We start from the raw sequence: 20,723 nt of genomic DNA on the forward strand, positions 1-20,723 counted from the left end.
ACAGTCATCACCCCAGCGGAGTCTCGCCAAAATCAAGATGGCGTCCCATTCAGCATAAACAAGAAACGAAAATAGGCCAACGTTTTTGCAATATTATGCATTATTTAGAAGATTATCTTGAGCGTGAGTATACGCATATTTTAGGCCGTTGCTTATTGCATGTGCCTATGTTTGAAATTATTGAAATAATTAAGGTCTTATAACAAATTTTATAATGTTGTATTTTGTTGATGTCCGCCATTTTGTTTGTTGAAAACGAACTTATTTGTTACACAATTTGCGCATATTTGGTTATATAATTGGAATATAATTTGTTCACTTTTTGTATACTTTTCTTTTTTGCAAAAATTTGGGCTACATTTTTGCAGAGCTGTTTATACATAATTGTTTTAGATTTCCAAAAATAATTGGATATATAAATTTATATAATTGGATAAATAGTTATTTTTGTTATAGGGTAAAAATTGACTTACTTTTGAATAAAATATAAAAATTAATGTTATGCTGATTGAGGTAATATAATAAAATGTGAAATTTGATGGTAAAATGATATATGATTACCCACAATGCAGTTGTGGACTATTCCATCTCTCTACTGACTTACGTGTTTTTTAAAGGCTAAAGAAACCTTAAGTTACATCCTTCTATCCTAGGGTAGACCCAAGCCAGATCAACTGGTGAAGTTACAATCAGTAATTTGAGTGGGGTCAGCCTAAATGCTGTTTGAGAACTATTGTTTATGAACAAGCAAATCATGCAAAATTGCATATATTTCCTACTAAGCACAATTTCATGCAGTTGATGATCCATTTGAATTGTTTGAATGTGGGGGGTAATTAAAGTGTTTGCAGTACTTCAGCATCATATCAGGACATATTAGTGTATATTAAAAAGATTTAAATGAACTTTAGTGATAGAACAGTTGCCAACTGATCTGAGGGAACGGTTCACAGAAATGAGAGAAATGGACCTTCAAGTTCAAAGTAAGATTGATTAAACGTTTTTATCTAAGAAAGCTTGAATGCAATTGCCACATGATAATATGCACATGTATTAACAACACTGAAAAACCACACCATTACTGATGCCTGAAGCAACATTCATCAATCACACCAAAAGACCAAATCCATCAACCAACCATACGTAAAAACCAAATTCATAAACCATACTGAACCACATTTATCAGCCACACCCAAAAAGCAAATGTATCAACCACACCCAAAAAGCAAATGTATCAACCACGCTTAAAAGGTAAACCTACCAGCCACACCCATAGACCACATGTACACCACATCTGTCAACTACACCCAATTTTAAACTTTCTAAACATAAAAGACAAAAGCAATTTGCCCAATAAAACACTTTGGTTACCCCTGTCTTTATAACCCTGTGTTTAATAAATTCACAGACGCAATTGACGACTTAGATTCAAGAGTTAAGGAATTTCTTTCCAACGGAGCAACGGCCACGGAGGAATGGAAGGAGGAGAATTATAAGAATCTAAAACAGGAATATTCAAAAGCTGTAGAAGATGCAGAAGAAAAAGTTAATATTGCAACGCAAATTTATGATTTAGTTGATCGACATTTGCGTAAATTAGATCAAGAACTGTCCAAGTTTAAAATGGAACTTGAAGCTGATAATGCGGGAATCACGGAAATTTTAGAACAACGTAGGGAATATTCCTTACTTCGGCTTTTTTTTCTCAATTTTGCATCATTTTTTTTGTTAAAATCCTGAGTGTATCTTTCTTTTCATAATAGGTTCATTATTACTAGATGAAGTACAAGGTCCTGCTACACCACCAGTTAGCACTCTCCAACCCATTCAACCCTCAGCCCGGAATATCATTCCTCCCTCAGCCCACTCGCATAGTAAGCAATGATATCACTTCAGTTGATGATTTATATTAATTTTATATAATTTTAGATAAAGTTAAATGTTTCAACCCTTTCAGAACGGAAAGCGACCTCTATGGATATATTTACTGAAGACATACCCAATGGAGATATATCTGTCCCTGTGTCAACCGTCAGTCTAACTGACTACACTTCGTTTCCTCTGAATCCTTATCTTTCAATGGAACCCAAAATCTCATTACCATCATCGCAAACAATGCAGTATCATATAGGTTCGTTTTGTTTTTTGTTCTCATACAAATGAAATGATGGAAACGTAATACAACCAAATTGTACTTATACTGGACCCGCGCTAGTGAGAAGTCTGCTTTGTAACGAGTCTGCTCTGTAATGTATTGTGCGTATAAAGCATGTTTCTGATTGGCCAATCAGAAGCATTCTTTGCCCTCACACTACGTCAGAGCGCAATAGTGTGATTCATTTCCTGAATTCTTAAGGCCTCGTATCTTTTAGGGACTGTTGGCGCTGGTTCAAATACGACAGGTTCATCATCTTTACCTGATCCTCAATCTTCATATCAAGTGGCAGGCAGAAATACTGGAAACATGAAAAGTTACACCCCAACTATTAAATCAGAATATTCAGGTGCTCACATATATGTTGTTTAAATTTCGCCAGTAAACTTCAGGCTCAACAATAATTTGACAAATAGCCCTTGTGGATAAACAAAGGATTACGTTTCTGGGACGTCAGGGGTCGGTTGTTTGAAAGGCTTTTAGCTTAAACGGTGGATAAGTCAAAGTATAAAGATACTCTCATATAAATGTTGTAAATGACTGAACCTGCATCTTATACATTTAATATGTACTTATATTCACAATTAAACTGTTTAAATCGAAATATTTCAGCTCAGTTGTTCAGTAAATAGATGATTTTGTTTTCCAGTTTGAACTTATCCACCGTTTAAGCTAAACGCCTTTCGAACAACCGGCCCCAGGTGTGTGTCCAGATGAATTAACAAAGTTAGGGTATTTTAAATAGAATTAGAATAATTCGCAAACGACCCTGCGTAAACAATCTTATCCGCCTATATCCTCTCCCCAGGGTTACCAGTGAACACATCGCTGGCTGTTACCCCACAACTCAGTAGTAACCCGTACGCCAGCTCTGCCGCTGGAATGAATGTTAATTATGCACCGACGTCCTCAACTATGGCATCAATGGGCCACATGGACCTTAACCCAGCCATGTCAAATACTTCATCTAACAAACAACATGCGAGGAAAAAGTACGTTTATTCTTCTATTTATTGTGTCATTATCCACGAATAACAATTGAATATTATCTTAACTGGTATCACCCAAAAGCACGATCTTTTCACGTGTGAAATATTCCTAGTTCCTAACTTCCAAAACGGCCGTCAAAAACACGACCTGCTTCATTCATAATGATTATCCACGTTTTTAAAACGTTTGCTTGTAAATATTTTAGACAAAAGACGTCCGAAGCTCCTTTACCAATGATCGATCCAGGTCCCTTGCAAACTGAAGTGATATCTCAAGCTGTTGACTGGGTTTATGATCCAAATGAACCACGATATTGTCTGTGTAATCAGGTAAGTCTGTATTTATAATATTGCTTAGTAATCGACATTTCTCATTTTGGCGTTTTGTCGTTCCCGGAGTAGTTTGACCACTAGCATTCACATAATCCTGGGTCAATGAATTCAGCTTGCCTGCACAAACCGTGTTGAAACGTTCGAAATCCAGTTAATCCACAACCACGTATATAACTGATCTTTTCAATCAATGGTTTAAAACAAGTTTTATAAAATGTGACTGCAAAGAAGGTTTGAAAAGATAAAGAAAGAAAAGTTTTCTGCCCTTATTCCCTGCAGCTTGCTTTTGGTTGTAAATCTTTTAAAGTCAAACTAAATTGTCCCGTTCCTCGGTATAGGTGTCCTATGGAGAAATGGTTGGTTGCGATAATCCGAATGTGAGTATTTCTCTTCTGTGCTGTTGAAAAACTAAGCCGATCGTTAAAAATACATAACCTGCCATTTTTGCTTTTGTGCTCGTCTGCATTCGCCGCAGGGTTTCCACAAATTATTTGCATACGACTGCGGCTTCGTAGAGGAATAGTTATGACAAAAGCAATAAACAAAGAACTTTTGAAAAGACTGCATAATATATCCTATTAACACAGATCCCTCCCTCCCTCGCGAGGTATTAAAGGAATTTCCTTTCAATTGTGGAAACCCTAGCATTGGAGCTTTTTGCTAACTAAACCATGCATGTTTATTTTTTTCTCTAACTTGCATGAATACTATTAATAATATGTATCATTTGTGCCAAATCTTGTGTTTTGACAGTGTTCTATCGAGTGGTTCCACTACGGATGTGTTGGAATTACAGACCCTCCAAAGGGAAAATGGTTTTGTCCAAAATGTATCGCAATTATGTCTAAGAAGAAACGAAGATGTTAGGAACTTTTGAAGGTATCCGCTCGTCGTAGAATTGTAATATTTCCTGGATGCAAGGTTTCTAGAACATTACCTATTAACATTTAGTTTGAGGTCCATGGACTGATTCAAGATCTCGTAGAATGGTAAAAAAAACTCTGGCTGGTCAGAGTGTATTCAATTGCAGGTCGATAACTGAACAATTTATTTATAAATATAAACTATATATACTGTGTACATTAAATATAAAAGAGTTGGTACGAATGTTAATAAATAGGCATAGCACATAGTCTGCCTGAGATTTTCCAATGACTCCATTAACCTGCCCGTTTGACTATACGTTCAAATTTAGCGAAACTTGCTGAAGTCTTTTCTTTCGTCCTTTTATTGTAGTACACCTCTATTCTCTTAAGTTTGATATTTCGTGATTTACGACAATTCAGTGTAGCCACTACTACAATTATCACTACAACCTAAAAGTCACTATTCTTAATGTCCTTTGCTGCACTTTTTTCGCCTTCTTTGAATTAGTGTCTTCATTCTTTTTTCGAATTCTTTGTCGGAACATTTTCTGTTTATGCCCGTCGTTTTAACACGTGTTCTTCGATATTTATATTTCATATTTGTTTGTTTCTTTTCTACTATTTCTTGGCCTATTTTTGCAATATTTTTTGTCGTACAAACACGTCTTCGTTTTGTTGCGTTTGCTGTACTGTTCGTATCTATTTCACCATTCAGTTCTTTTTCTCCTGAAAGTTTCTCAGCAATGATGGTGCCTGAAGGTTTTCGTTTAATTCGCCTCCTTCGCTCGTTTCTTTTACAATAATCGTTTATTTGCTCCATGGCTTGGACAGTTTCATTTTTCTTTTGGAAACTTATCTTCATTTCGTCGCTTTCAATCTCCTTTTGCATCTCCATTCTTTTAAAATTTTCTTTTGCATTTCTTGCTTGAAACAGAGCAAGAAAGAACCCACTCGTATGTCCTTCTGTAGGAGAGGCCCGGACACATCTTGATGCTAACAGAAAATTCAGAATGGCTGAAAACCTCGTAACAAAAAAACAACCCTAACAACTTGCTATAGAGTAATGAGCATTTTGACTACCTTCAGGAAACAGGGAACGTCCTCTGTGTTGCCAACCAGGCAAGGCCATCTTCAATTCAAACTTCTCGTGAAATTTTTCGATAACGGACTTGACCACTTCTTCATTTTCCTAATTATTATATAGTAACAAATTGTCTATTGGACATCGTTTTTGACTAAGACTTCATGCTAACGACAGCAGAGAAAGAATGGTTAGTACCTACCATGTTATGAAGTGAACATGTTGAATATACAACTTTCATTACATTAGGGAAACTCAGAGCATGACTTAAGACTTTCACTTGAAACTGTCCCAGTGAATAGATTCTTTTCTTTTCCTCCGCATCCTATAAATATATGAAAGTAATCTTTTTCACTTAGCTCTAACAAACTCGGCGATGATATTGATGATTACCATATTGTCACTACTGCAAGTCGCATAATCCAGTCGGTTTATCATACCAGAGCCAGAACATGAAGGATCTACGAGGATATATTGGGCATTCGTGTACGCAAGATCATTCGGGTCTACCTGATAAGATGTATATCTGATTAGTCAATGAAAAAGATTCCAATATAGAGTATCAGACAATATGAAGATCTGTCGTCAAACCTTTAAAAAGTCTTCGTGTTTTGTCTCGACAATATTTTCACCAGTTCGTTCAAGTAATTTTTTCATTGTTGAAATTCTTTTATCAGAAATATCAAACGCGAAAATCTTGCTAAATGTATTCATACAGACATTGGATTAATAATAAATCGAATCTAGCACAAGTGACAAACCACAGCATAATCACACTAACCCTTTGTTACCCATGATAGCGGCCAAATGGCTTGTTTTATTCCCTGGCGCGGCACAAGCGTCGATAACGAGACTCCCTGCTGGTGGACTGAGCACAAACGCTGGAAAACAACTTGCCTACAGCAATATAACACTTATTCAATATTTCATACCTTTATTTGTTATCTGTCCGAAGTTTACTGACTTTTTACATGGCGTATTGTAATGCTTACTTTGTCTTGTAAAATAATCTTGCCTTCTTTATAAAGATCATTGTTGTGTAGATCCGTTCCGGACGGGAATACCAAGAGATTGGAAATATGTTCATCAACTGAAAAACTCTGTTTTGCCATCTGAAAAAGCCGAGGCGGCGCTTTTACAATAGGTAAAAAAACAACAGTCTAGCACAGTTCGTAACATGATTTCTAAAATTCCAACCAAAATTTCTTCTGCCAAAAAAGCTGGTTAATTTAAATTTGCTACAATATTCGGCTGTCAATTCCACTGACCTACCTGAGCTGAATCAAATTCGTCTTTGTTACTTCCTGCAAAACTGAAACCATTTTGAGAAAACCATGTAACGACATCATCGATTGAGGTTTTGATAGTATTTACTCGAACATAACGCGGAATCTGCATTTCTGCAAAACGCAATTTGAGAAGTCAACGTACTCATGATTGTTAATTATTTTAAAAGATCGTAGAATGAGATCAGAGAATGGAAGGAAAAATAAACGAACTCTAACATCGACACTGACCTTGCTGTTGTTGGACATTCTTCGGTAACAGTTCTTCATTGTTTACAACCTTCGCTTTGACCTTCATTCTAGCGAGAGCAGCTTGTAAACTAGTTTTATTCCTGTTTATAACCTGTTTTAATTGGCCACCAACTTGAAGACCTCGACCGAACAGAAAATCGTATACAAGAACCAGCGCCATGGAGTATTTTAACTACGCAAAGAATAATATTTCTTCAAATTATATTTTTACTTTTTTCATTTTTTCTTTCTTTCCCATGCAGTCACATGTTCACCTGTTTTTCCATTGATAGAAGTTTTGTTGCTTCCAATAGTTTATCCGACACAGATTTATCTAAAAACAATCAAGCACTCAATTTCAGTATTTACACTAATTAGTATAAACTAAATTTTAGTACAGGATTACTGGATATGGATGAAGTTCTACTGATGATTATAGAAAAAAATGAGGTGATAGGCGATGATAATACATAATTATAAATCGCGCATTACTGCCATATAGTGACATTAGAAAGCAATCAGCAATGTGTCTTTGAAGCTGTGCTACGCCTTGAAAATGGACTGAGGTGAAGAATTTTATTCATTCTCATCGTCTTTACATTGTTATTGTGAAAACATGGATAATGAATGAACGCTGGCGTTCCAATAATAAGGATATGAAACTGCTCTCGCTCCTTGGATCCTCTGTCCTGTCTAAAAATTCTATAATTCTTGCTTCTATTACGGTTCTTACATTTAATTGCCTCACAAACTAAGGCGTATAGTTTCTTCTTATTCTTTATACTACTATTTTCAATAACCAATGATTTCGGAGTCCCTTTTTTCAGCAAAATTTTCTCAACAATCTTAGCGGCTGTCAAATAAATTTCCGCCATGTTGAATCAACAAAAATGGCGGCGTGCTTCCACATTGCCGATCAATTGCAAAGGTTTCCTTTTATGTTTCAAGATTTCTTACCTTTTCTTTCCATTTGTTTCTTCATTGCTCATTTATTTTGCATAAACTCAAATTTGAGTAATATTTTCAACACATATTATATTTACTTATTGTCATTAACACCTGTTCCTGTAACTTACTTTTTAGGATTCCTTTAGGATTACGCTGCAAAGCTTTGCCAATCGGGTGTTTATCCTGACATTTTTTGCGGTATGCATATTAAGCGTATATTTTTGACAACAAATCGAAATCAGTTGATTGTGAACTTTGTATTTCTGAATGAAATGTTTCTTCTTTTCTAAAATTTACTATAATGGAGCAGTTGATTCCTGTTATTAATAAACTTCAGGATGTATTTAATACCGTAGGCACTGAAGCTGTACAATTGCCGCAAATAGTCGTCGTTGGAACACAGGTAAAGGCTCAAAATTATATTGTTTATATTTTCATGTATGTACAGATTAGTCACAGAATGTATCTTGAAATATGTATGAAATGCAGTTAACTTTATTTCATTTAATTGACTGTATAAATTCCATCATCCATTAATAAAGAAAAGGTGTGAAAGAGAATAATATTTGTAATATTTTTTTTAAACTTTCATTTTCATCCCTAAAATTTATTAAGTCACTTTTGAACTTGTACTCGCATGCAATCCAACGAAATGAATGAATCTATAAATTTTTGATAATAGATGAATTTTAATTGTAGTAAAGAAGCTATAACTAAGCTGAGTGTCAACAATTTTTAATCGTCATAGTAAATATTTTAACATGAAATTAACATCTCTTTATTAATTTTCAAGACATGGGGTCATCAAGTTATGGGCAATCAGCTACAAAATTTTATGTCCATTCTCCATGTCTCCCCAAAATTAATGAATTCAGATAATAAAAAATTATTGAATTGAAAGACAATCAGTGTAGCTAATAGACGTTTTACGTACAGTAAAAGGCTGACACTGCAATTTATTTCTGTTTTCAGAGCAGCGGGAAAAGCTCGGTATTAGAAAGCATTGTTGGAAGAGACTTCTTACCTAGAGGTGATAATGTGGTGTAATCATATATTTAAAGCAATAGTGGATTGTATAGTGTGGTAGTGCACAAAGGTGCACACCCCTATAAAACTGGGTCAAGAGGTGTAGGAATATTGAATTAATTTGAGTTTTGAGTTCATTAGGTACTGTACTAAATTGTAACAAGATCATTTGCCAAGGTGGAGATTGATGCATGTTTATGAAACCATGTTGTTGAACTGTACTAATTTTTTCAGCATTACAGCCATTGCCCTAGGTGAAAGGCAGCTGTATATTATCTAATGTAACGAATTATAAACCAAACATTAGGTCCAGGTATTGTAACAAGAAGGCCATTGATATTGCAACTTGTATATTCACCTTCACTCTGGAAGAAAAACAAGAAAAGTGAGAGTGATGGCAGTGGTGATGAGTCACATGAGTTTGAAGAAACTGAACCAGAGGAATGGGGCAAGTTTTCTCACATAAAAGACAAGGTGAGAGATATTTAAAGTAGATATGGATATAAAGTAGACATTTTCTTCAATTGACACTATTTATACAGAGTTTTAGTGAAGTAAATTGCGTTCATAGTAACATCAAAGTCAAATTTATGGCAAAATTAGGTTAATTTTAATAACATGGTCCAACCAAAATCCTTTTTTAGATTTCTATGTTGTTTTGTACTGGTGATGTATTTATTATTTAAACTGTTCTCTTAGAAATTTGCAGACTTTTATGAAATCAGAGATGAAATAGAAAGAGAAACAGAAAGATTGACTGGTCATAATAAGGTATAGCCTGACTTTATTTTTTTAAATATATAATTGTTTTAACTGAGATACAGCAAAAAGAAATTACTCAGAATAAAATGCTTTTGTTAATCCTATGAAACGGAAAAGGCCTAAAATATAAATCTTGTGTTTTTTTTCCATGTTTAGGGAATATCAAGTGAACCAATCATACTCAGAATTTACTCACCAAAAGTAGTTAATTTAACACTAGTTGATCTTCCTGGAATAACAAAGGTATAGTCCACCAATGCCTCGCCAATCTTTATTTCTTATTCATATTAGTCAAATTTATCATAACCTGTCTGACATCTGAGACTATTTTTTGTGGAGTCAATCTTATTGTGTGGATTATTTGAGGCTAAAACACAGCTTAATTGCCTTTGTCGTGTATCCAAAATAATAATTCCCAGCAAGTATATTGACTAAACAAATTATATTCTGTTAAAGGTTCCAGTGGGGGATCAACCTTTAGATATTGAAAATCAAATGAGAAATCTTGTTCTGCAGTACATTCGTAATCCTAACAGCATCATCCTGGCAGTCACACCTGCCAACACTGATATGGCAACTTCAGAATCTATTAAGATTGCAAAGGAAGTTGACCCTGATGGTAATTGTTGACTGTATAAATATTTAACTAACATATGACATTTCAAAGTGAGGCTACATGTGGATAATAATCAGATTATTGCTATGTCTTACTGTTTCAAGCTATCTAATGACCATCCCTTAGTAGACCCTATGTATGCTTTCCGAACTATTAAATACACCTATCAAAACATAATATAGGTCAATGTAGTTATGGCTGTTCTGAAATATTTCCAGGTAACCGTACTATAGCCGTATGTACTAAACTTGACCTCATGGATCCAGGAACTGACGCATTAGATATTTTATATGGAAGAGGTATTTTAAAGTGAATTCAAAAGTTTGCATGTACATATCTGTACCACAAATAGCATCTGTTAATACAGAGACATTTTTTTATATATGAACTCTTTTGTTGTTGTCTAGTTGTTCCAGTTAAACTAGGAATAATAGGTGTTGTTAATAGGAGTCAATTGGATATTAATAATAGGAAGGTATGTTAAATTTTGCCTTAGTAAATTAAGATCCCATGATGGTGCAGGACTGAACATTTTACTGTAAATAATCCAGTAGATTTTTTGGTAGTGGAAAACTGCTGATGGAATTAGTTTATGTTTTTTCATTGCATAGTAGAGCTGTAAGGGTGATGCCAAACAGCTTGTGTAGATTAACATCAGACATTGAAGTTGGTAAGGACACATGCCAGGGTGACAAAACTGCGAGAAGCAAGGAGATTTCCTTTTAATTTAATTCTAAAATCATAAATTTACAAAGATATAGCATGCACATTCCAATCATATTTTACAATAACAAAGATAATGTAATAATTAAATGTTCGTTAAAATCGACTATAAAGCTAACTAAATTAACAAAATAATACTAAAACTGTTCACGGAACTATAAGACTATAAAATAGTACCTGAAGGGTGGATCTCCTAACGCTCGAACTTCTAAAACGATCGCTTCACTTGCTTGCCTTAGGTGCGACTTTACTTCGCCTGTTCGCTCAACTAATATTCAAATTACATATCATGCGGTGATGACGTAGTCTGTAATTGCTAATTAACGCAACTTATATATATATATATACTAAATAAAGTGTCAGCTATCCAAAACAGAAGTTACCAGACTGCTGGCAGATGTAGTGCTAATTCTGAATTTGGGCAGTTAAACAGCCCTGCACTGAAAAAAATAGCATTGATCAGTTAATGAATAATCTGGCTTTGTATTAAAGATTGAAGTAAATAAATCCTTGGCATTTAGACAATTGCAGAAGCTTTAGAAGATGAACACCACTTCTTTCAACAACATTATCCAGCCCTTTCAGCGAAAAATGGAACTAAATTTTTAGCTAGATCATTGAATAAGGTAAGTCAACCACAAATAAACTCTCTTTATCATGTTTGCTCAGTTATTTATATCCTTCTGTTAATATATAGCCTGCAAATAAGTCTTTTGTTTTGGGTAATGGAAATTTTGTAGAAATAACATTGGTTCAGGGAATACAAAACAATGGATGCATCTTTTTTCTCTTCCTTTTTATTTTATTTCATTCTTCCCTCATTTTGACGTGTCGTATCTTAAAAGATAGCGTTATTCTCATGAGCTCAATAAATATGAAACAGTGAGAAAGAGTGAGATCATTTTTATCCATTTTTTAGCTGCTAATGCATCACATTAGGAACTGTCTTCCTGAGCTAAAATCGCGAGTCAACATGATGATCTCACAATATCAACAATTATTGGCTTCTTATGGAGAACCTGTTGTTGACAAGGTAGTTTCTTGTAGCAGTTTCTTATGAAACACTGGATTATTATCGTAATAAAATATTGATTACTTCCTCGTCAGGGTCCAACGTTGCTTCAGTTGGTCACGAAATTCGCGTCAACCTACTGCTCCATTATCGAGGGTAGCGCGAAGGAAATTGAAGTTTCTGAATTGTAAGTTATTGAATTAGATAAAGGATATAAGGACAGTATATCCCTATATATCATTGCCTAATGGTCTAGCTTTTACATAACTGTGCACCACTCACCACAAAGGCGAGCTGGGAAATCATTCTAAGGAAATTTTATTACTGCACAAAAGCGCACGAAATGGTAAAATTTATGTAAATACAACGTTGGTTCAGAAAAGCTTAGGCAGTTTTAGGTTTATGGCACTTTTGTATAAATGCAGGACGAGCCTGGAGACGAGATTATAATACAGCTTATTCAATATCATTGTAACAATGGTAAAGACTGGAATGATTTTTAAATAATGCTAGTGTGAAACTTTGCAGAGAAAAAGTTGAACAACCAATTTTGTTCGCCCAATCATTATTTTTTAAAAACACCTTCTGTAAAGAATAGTCTTTGGTGTGGTTTATCTTTTTTCATATTTCACATTTTTTTATCATCGTAGGTGTGGTGGCGCCAGGATATGTTACATATTTCATGATATATTTGGCAAAACTTTGCAAAATATGGATGCTCTTGGTGGTCTCTCTACCCGAGATATACTTACTGCAATAAGAAATGCTACGGTAGGTTTTCTCAACCAAATATAGCTTTTTATCTTGTGGTAACGCTGGCTAATAGCTGACCGGCGATGTGATACTTTGTATTTTGATTTTATTGGACAAACTAAAAGCTTTGTGCTATACAATACTCTGTTTCGTACACTATCCCACATGATTTTCAAAGTACAAACGTTTTACTGCTACACTCTAGTCTTGCATCTTTTTCATAGGACAAGCTACATACCTATATACCATCATATCTTGTTTTATTTTTATAAGTTAAACAGATTTGAGCAAACCATGCATGTAGAAATTTAGCTTTTACTGTGAAGATGAATATTTTATCTATGGATGTTTTAATGTGCTGTTTCTTCTCTATGATTGCTAGGGCCCACGTCCAGCGTTGTTTATTCCTGAGATATCTTTTGAACTTCTTGTTAAACGACAAATACGTCGCCTCGAGGATCCAGGATTGCGGTGCGTGGAACTCGTTCACGAGGAAATGCAACGAATCATTCAACATTCCTTCGCTCACGTAAGCATACTTGATCATTCCTGCACCAATTTTTCTTATTTACTTGATTTACTTCATATTAATAAGTAAATGCATCATTGTTACACATCCATGGTTTTGAAATAACAAGCTTGTTAAAATTATTATAAATATAAAAAAATATTGAAATGTCGCCTGGCATTTTCTTCGATAAGTTTAAACATTGGCGAAATGCAGGCAGCAATTCGCCGGTGGAGGATCCAGTGTTAGTGGTACTCTGAAAATTTCCTGGCATTACTATTGGTTATGAATTTCTAAAGACTATTAAAGACGGTTCAAATCTACCAACGAAATTATTTCAAAAAGCTTCTTTAAAATTTCAATTTACAGATGTAATTTATTTTGAATAACGCTTAATTCGCCACTGAAATTCGCTGCTCGTTTAAAGAAATCCTGTTTAAATTTAGCACGTTTAGTTAGTGAAATATGCTCAGTTAGAAATTCCCATTTTTCGAAATAACTTAGCTTTGTGTATTTCTTGTCCAGGTGCTGGAAATTCAAAGATTTCCAGCTTTACACAACCGAATAGTTGAAGTGGTTTCTGATGTGCTTTACAAGAGGCTTAAACCAACAAATGACATGGTAAGTCGAGAAATATTGAAGCGAGGAGGAGGGAATGTTATCTGAATATTTCATTTGCTGAAATGCTTGTTCATGCGTAAAAATGTCGTATTTCCAGATAGAATGAACCTTTCATTAGAAGCATTAATTATAAATAGTTTTCATTGTTATCTATATTTGTTTTAACAGGTGGAAAATTTGGTACAGATTGAGTTGGCATATATCAATACTAACCATCCAGATTTCACAGACGGTGCCGCTGTTGTTTCTGATATTGTCAAACATGAATTAGTATGTGAAATAACATACTTACTATATATCTATCCATCGCGCGTTTTGCGTATTTTATTGTTATTACTCTTTGCTGAAGAGTTACCTTCTCTACAGGCGTTTCATAATACTGCAAGCGGGCGGGAAAATTAGGGACCGCATTTCTAATGCTGCCCGCGCCGATCGTTCCCTAATTTTCCCGCCCCAATCGTTCCCTAATTTTCCCGCCCGCTCGCAATATCATGAAACGCCTGTAGAGGAGGTAGTTGCTGAAGAATATATAAACAATCTATGCTATACATCGATCAGTTCGGTGTCTTCAGCTGTGACAACTACAACCAAATGGAAGAGAATGAATTTAATGTTCTTTAGGAGCAAGCATCGTCACGACACAGACACAAATTAGCATCAAATGAGGTGAGTATGTAGCTACACCTGAAATCTTTCCTTCTTGGACGAATTTACTGGTAGAGAAAAGTGCCGGATGAAACATTGATCGTCCCTGTTTTTCTTTATGGGAAATGGAATCACTTTACTTATTTTGTTACTTCTTGACTTTCCTGACTAACGCCAAGAAAAACAGTCCTGAAAGTTGAAGGAAAACTGCATGTTGTATGAAAAAACAAACAGCTCGAAGATAATTCAACATGACAAATTTTTTTCTCATAAATAGGAACAGAGAGCAGCAACGAGAACCGAAGGTGAAGTTTCGACAACGTCTTCTTCCATGAACCAAAACTCGTCAGAACAACTGTCTTCAGGATTTATGTCCTGGGTCCCTGGATTGAAACGGGAGACGAAAAGTAGCGTTCAAGCAACGAGTCAGGTCGATGGATCTTCCGTGTCTGCTACAACTGAGGTAACTGAGAGATTTTCAGCTTTCCCGGTTAGAATTCTGGATATCCCCCAGTCGATAAAACAATGTCACTGTTTATATGCAATGATTTTTGTCCGAGTGACCATTGCATTGCCTAAAATTAGGTCTAACTTCAGTATTTTTTACTCCTGTATTTGCAATTTTGTTTTTTATTCAATTGAACATTTCTTGCCTATACGCATGGACAGATGGGCTTGTTAAATATATTTATAAACTTCGGTCTTCTAACTTATACCATCAATATTAGATATAAAATCATGAATATATGTAGCATATATAAAGTAATATACTACTATACTTACATGCGTGCATGCGGAATTAAATTATATGTCCGTTTCACATTGTTATGTAAACTTTTTCTTTTAATCAATTTGTTTTTAGAATATGATTAATAGGGAATATAAATTGCAAAGAGAATTGTCCTCTCGCGAGCAAATGGATTCAGCGTTAGTCCGTGAGTATGATTAAATATAGTCCAACTTTTATTAAAAAAATTGGGGGTTTTGTTTGTTGCATTACGTCACTGTTACTATATGAAATTTAATTTTTTGTTTAACAGAGAAACTTATTAAATCCTACTTCAACATTGTTCGCAAGAACATCCAAGACAAGTAAGCCATGTTCTTCATTATATAACCCTCAAGTTATGAATTTTACCCATGCATTGATAAGTAAGCCATGTTCTTCATTATATAACCCTCAAGTTATGAATTTTAACCATGCATTGATAAGTAAGACAAGTTCTTCATTATAACCCTCAAGTTATGAATTTACCCATGCATTGATAAGTAAGCCATGTTCTTCATTATATAACCCTCAAGTTATGAATTTTAACCATGCATTGATAAGTAAGCCATGTTCTTCATTATAACCCTCAAGTTATGAATTTTACCCATGCATTGATAAGTAAGCCATGTTCTTCATTATATAACCCTCAAGTTATGAATTTTAACCATGCATTGATAAGTAAGACAAGTTCTTCATTATAACCGTGTTGTTTTACTTCGTTGTCAATGATATTCATTTGTGTTGTTTAAGTTAAACTTTTCTTATTTGCAAAAAAGACAGTTCTGGTATATTTCCCTTATAGCATTCCAAAAGCAGTCATGTGTTTCCTGGTTAATTATGTGAAAGAAAGAATACAAAGTGAACTCGTTGGAAAACTTTATAAGGTATCTATCATTCATTCATTGAGGCTATAGAAAGCTTTCACTGGGCGCTATATTGGGCAGGCAATTTTCCCTGTAGCAATAATCTATTTGGTAGCACAATCGGGACAGTGAAATTCAAGTTAAACGACAGAGTAATTCAGAGGTAACGACACAGAGTAATTCAGAAGATGAAGCGTTGAACACCATCTGCAGTCTCGCTATATTCAAAAACGCTGCAGCCTTCAAAATTATTTTTTCTTCCTTTTTTCTGGCTAAAGTATATTTTTTTTCTTCCAACAAGACTGAGGAATTTAATCAGTTGCTGGAAGAATCAGACGACATCCATAGACGAAGACAGGAAGCGTCAGAAATGCTCAAGGTACTTCAAAGTATTTTTTACGAGAGTATTTCACGTGTGTATAAGTTATGCAGCAAATTCGATAAGGTTTTGGTTTACAAAACAACAAAATGTAAAATGTTTTTCAATTTAGGCTCTGCAGAAAGCTGGGCAAATAATTGGTGAAGTTCGTGACTCGCAACTGTGGTAACTGTGGTAACTGTGGTAACAATTGGATCGGCGAGTGATCAACATCATGCAGTTTAATATACAATGTGGGATAAATAGGGATGAACGCCGAAGATTCTGTTACTATCACTGCATGGATTAAAATCTGAGATATTTAACTTTATGTCAAACTCTAAGATATAAATATCATTTTAAAAATTACGAAAGCGTATACCATTAACATCATCAAGCGTTTAAAGCGAGTGCGTTTTAAATCTCATGTGTGTTGACTGGAACATATATTAATATAGCATTGGTTACTTTCAAATTAGTGCTGGTCACTTATGGTCAGCCTTCACTATTCCTCTCAGTTTGTTATCACTTAACAGAGAGGCTAAGCCGGAATAGCCAATAAATCATCGTGATTCTTCGCCATCCATCGATGCATCCTCGATATAGACACTTTCTTGTTTTGTATCAAATGAAATGTCAAATTTTCGTAAATACTACGCAATTTGTCTGCATTAACAGCTTTATGCTAACAATAGAATTTGTCTCAAGACTGTAAAAATAGCTGATGAGGCGAAGTTCGATGTTATAATTTCTACTTCTCAGCTCATGCGTGATAGAAAAAAGTATGGTTGCTAATGTGAAATGTCTGTCAACAACCGCTAGGCTGCTAGATAGGGGGAATATAGTTTCCTTGGAATATACGTTCAATGCCAAGACACAGAGCGAGTCTCGCATCCAAATTCCCATTGATCAGTGATAACCAATGAGCTATATTATATTTCTGGAGAAAGTGTTCATCCAATTTTAGTAACTTTGTCCCCTACCTTTTTGAAGCAAAAAAAAATACATTGACGCTACTGGTTCCTTACGGTAGTTACCACTGACCAACCGCGGTCCAAAACATGACAAAATGGTCGTATTTGCCTTTTTCCTGCGAATAAGACCAGGGTCGTATTTGCCATTTTCCGGCGAATATGACCATGGTCGTATTTGCCATTTTCCGGCGAATATGACCATGGTCGTATTTGCCATTTTTCGGCGAATATAACCATGGTCGTATTTGCCATTTTCCGGCGAATATGACTATGGTCGTATTTGCCATATTCCGACGAATATGACCATGGTCGTGATGAAAAATATGAAAATCCATTGATCGCTACTGGGTCGGGGAAATTACATCATTTACATGAGTCTTTTAGGATTGTTTTAACCCAAAACATAATAAACAATAGTTAAGCAATTGAGATGCCTCATTATCTATTGTTTATGCGTTCAGCACATGAGAATTGGGACGTTTAAAACAGGCCTTTCTGTTAAGTGTCATTGCTGTATAAAATGCAGTGTCCGTTGGAATGTTTTTCAGGTAATAAAAGGTGGGTGAATTTGAGTCTTGAGAAGAAAATCAGACTTGGTATAGTTGGCAGTCTTCTCAAAAAAGGAAGCATCAATCGAAGTGTAGGGAAAAGTTGAAGGAATCTTTGCTCAGGTACATGTTAATGTTTCGTTGAAAGAATCTGTCGGCTTGATCTTTCGGCTTTGCAAATTAATTTATCGTTCGATCGTGGGGATTTGAAAAACCATGCCGAAGACATTAGCGATTGCACCGCAAGGACATTGCCGATTTTCACTGCTATATCTTGTATATTTCGATTAAAAATATGCGACGCAAGCAAGCTGTTAACTTGATTCTTCTTTTCCTTGCTTATTGCATTTCAGAACGAACTACGGCGCCGAAAGATGGGGAAGGCGAAACACAAACGCTTGCTCGCAACGAATAATAGGTATTGTTGTATTAATATACCGTGTGTATTTTGCATTTTAGACTCGAAATAACACGTTTGCATACGGTGGGCGAAACTAGAATATAGTTTAGTCGAACTTTTTGGGACCTTATCCTGAAATTTTCCTAAGAAATGACTGAAACTTTCCTGGCGGGCGAAATGCGTTTTTCGGACACGGTTGTCGTATCATGGATACTCGTCCATCAGCGCCTTATGTTTTGACCTGGCAAAGAAGACTGAGGGAAAGACCGGTATATTGGTATTTGTATGCATGTACTTTTATGCTGGACGTGACATGTGCTGATTACTGATTTTCAGTCTGTTATCTTATCAAGTTATCATATTAAGTATCTTATCATGCTGTAGTGGATTCCTGTGCTTCCCGTGTCGTTAGTTTTACCGCAGAACAAAAAATACTCGGAAAGCAAGTCACTTTAACTAGGCTTCATGCACATATGCCCGTGTTGTTTTGTTTTACCAGCGTTTTCTTTTTTCAGAATGAAAGAATCGGAGTTGAGTGATGTTGGAGCTGCCTTGGGACATTTATGCACGCAAATACAAAACTCGATTTCGGCGAAAATATGCATGATAAAATTGCATGGGATTTGGCTTTTTTGGCTGAGATATGTGGAACACTCTTCTGTTTACCTCCTTGATTTTCAACTTTTCGGCTTGCGGTTTTTGAATGGGTTAACCTGGTCGTGTCAAGTGCATGCGGAGTAAATACAAGTGATTCTGGGGCCCCATCACTTGTAGTCTCTCCATCTTGAACGACAATAATCCGGAACAAAAATATCGTTGACAGAGCGCCTAAAACTTAAAAATGCATGAGAAATTTCTAGGAGATAATAGTCGAGTGTTTCAATTTTCTCAGGACCGTGAAGAAAACATGAATATTTCCTACAAAACGTGCATGACATTTTGTATTCGCGTGCGCGATGCGAAGGCCTTGGACGAGTGGCGTAGGAGATGTTGGAGGTCTATATTCGGGTTTTGAGTGCTTATCTTGAATGCTTTCTACATAAATGACATTTCTCCTTGGACATTAACGATATCTTATTTTTGTATCTACGTTAAGTGATCAGATGATGAAGGATCGTCGCAGGATCAGATATTGAAAGATCGTTGCAGGATCAGATGATAAGGGATCGTCGCTGCATCAGATGTTAAAGGATCGTCGCAGGATCAGATGATGGACGACGAGACAGGTGTACAAGCAGAAGCTGGTTGAGGTACATACTATAGGTATACTAATTAGAGTAATGCATGATTAATGTAAGTGCATGGTTTATTCTGCATGTGCATCACAGCGCATGGATTGATTCCTGCTGGTGGTCTAACCTAGTATGTTCACAGATCAAGTGACATTTCACCCTTTTCGACAATGCATGATAACAGGAAATTTCTCACAGCTCTTATGAGGGCGTTTTCGATGTTTCTCCAAGAAACATCCCTAGTTTTGTCACTTGCGTGTGAACGACTTAACAGCTGCAGAAGATGCATGATGGTTTTAAAGCGTTGAAATGAAAGTAAGAAAACGTGTAATTAGCATGGCAGACGCGCGCGCAACGAGAAAATATCGAATTCGTATTAGTCTAATTTTAGACCAATACGAAGGTAAACCAGAGTATACTTATATGATTATATAAGTTCTCTGTTCAGCCTGTTATAATGCGACCGTTTCGAAGGACCGTCCGTCAATGGCATCAAAAATTATTCTTCAGTCTTTCAATATTTAAATTTAAATCGAGACTTTCATTCTTCTGTTTCCCTTGTTGGTATTCATTTTTCGGATTTCGATTTTCCGGTTAATCTCAAGCATGAAGGAAATAAACGTAATCTAATCATTTTAACTGACTTGATGAAGTTTCTATAAGAAGAGAATATACCTCCTATATTACATGATATATTAATTATTACATTGCATAATAACTACACTCACATAATGGGGGATATCTGGGGGTATATTGTTTAACTGTAGGTTAATATTGCATAGTACCCTCTTGCTTGAAAAGTGAACCCCTCTAAAGAAGCCTTTACATTTTGACACACTTACTATGTTGTTTAATTTCTTGCACGCCCCACCGTCGAGATGTTGTTGAAGAAGAACACAACTGTTTGGAATAAGGCAAAAAAGGTGGAAGTGAAATTCGGTACTTTGTTTACCGAAGGTAAATACACGGGGTGATAAAAGGTAAGGGACATTATTGATTAACCATATTCACTATTATTCAGTAG

At 35.5% G+C, this 20,723-nt stretch overlaps 3 protein-coding genes across 4 annotated transcripts; 2 read left to right on the forward strand and 1 right to left on the reverse strand.

The window, feature by feature from the left end:
• Positions 1–19: 19 nt before the first annotated feature.
• On the forward strand, positions 20–4,596 carry LOC114521753 (inhibitor of growth protein 4-like). 2 transcript variants are annotated; one of them, XM_028542290.1, is made up of 11 exons: positions 20–123; positions 912–983; positions 1,409–1,672; positions 1,764–1,874; positions 1,958–2,131; positions 2,373–2,504; positions 2,964–3,147; positions 3,351–3,474; positions 3,816–3,854; positions 4,231–4,356; positions 4,429–4,596. In XM_028542290.1, the coding sequence occupies exons 1-10, from the start codon at positions 96–98 to the stop codon at positions 4,342–4,344; spliced, it is 1,242 nt and encodes a 413-aa protein (XP_028398091.1). In that variant the 5' UTR covers positions 20–95; the 3' UTR covers positions 4,345–4,356; positions 4,429–4,596. The 2 variants fall into 2 exon arrangements, with proteins under 2 accessions (XP_028398091.1, XP_028398090.1); XM_028542289.1 differs by having other exon boundaries at positions 4,231–4,596.
• LOC114521750 (probable 28S rRNA (cytosine-C(5))-methyltransferase) lies at positions 4,541–7,816 on the reverse strand. The gene is made up of 11 exons (XM_028542286.1): positions 7,675–7,816; positions 7,217–7,275; positions 6,942–7,134; positions 6,697–6,824; positions 6,417–6,536; positions 6,206–6,321; positions 6,016–6,124; positions 5,818–5,934; positions 5,627–5,749; positions 5,424–5,532; positions 4,541–5,336 (listed from the first exon to the last, which is right to left on the reverse strand). Exons 1-11 carry the CDS (start codon positions 7,814–7,816, stop codon positions 4,810–4,812), a joined length of 1,743 nt encoding a protein of 580 aa, XP_028398087.1. The 3' UTR covers positions 4,541–4,809.
• A 305-nt stretch (positions 7,817–8,121) lies between these two features.
• Positions 8,122–17,157, forward strand: LOC114521819 (dynamin-1-like protein). The gene is made up of 22 exons (XM_028542362.1): positions 8,122–8,292; positions 8,862–8,919; positions 9,223–9,389; positions 9,615–9,686; positions 9,834–9,920; positions 10,134–10,296; positions 10,512–10,592; positions 10,701–10,768; positions 11,538–11,642; positions 11,936–12,049; positions 12,124–12,215; positions 12,679–12,799; positions 13,164–13,310; positions 13,815–13,910; positions 14,079–14,180; positions 14,532–14,576; positions 14,833–15,018; positions 15,418–15,490; positions 15,596–15,647; positions 16,127–16,208; positions 16,489–16,566; positions 16,679–17,157. The coding sequence occupies exons 1-22, from the start codon at positions 8,191–8,193 to the stop codon at positions 16,733–16,735; spliced, it is 2,148 nt and encodes a 715-aa protein (XP_028398163.1). The 5' UTR covers positions 8,122–8,190; the 3' UTR covers positions 16,736–17,157.
• Positions 17,158–20,723: the final 3,566 nt, after the last annotated feature.

The sequence above is a fragment of the Dendronephthya gigantea genome, unplaced genomic scaffold (genome assembly GCF_004324835.1).
Source record: "Dendronephthya gigantea isolate DGI-Jeju-01 unplaced genomic scaffold, DenGig_1.0 000021F, whole genome shotgun sequence".
In the NCBI taxonomy this organism is placed as follows: domain Eukaryota; kingdom Metazoa; phylum Cnidaria; class Anthozoa; order Malacalcyonacea; family Nephtheidae; genus Dendronephthya; species Dendronephthya gigantea.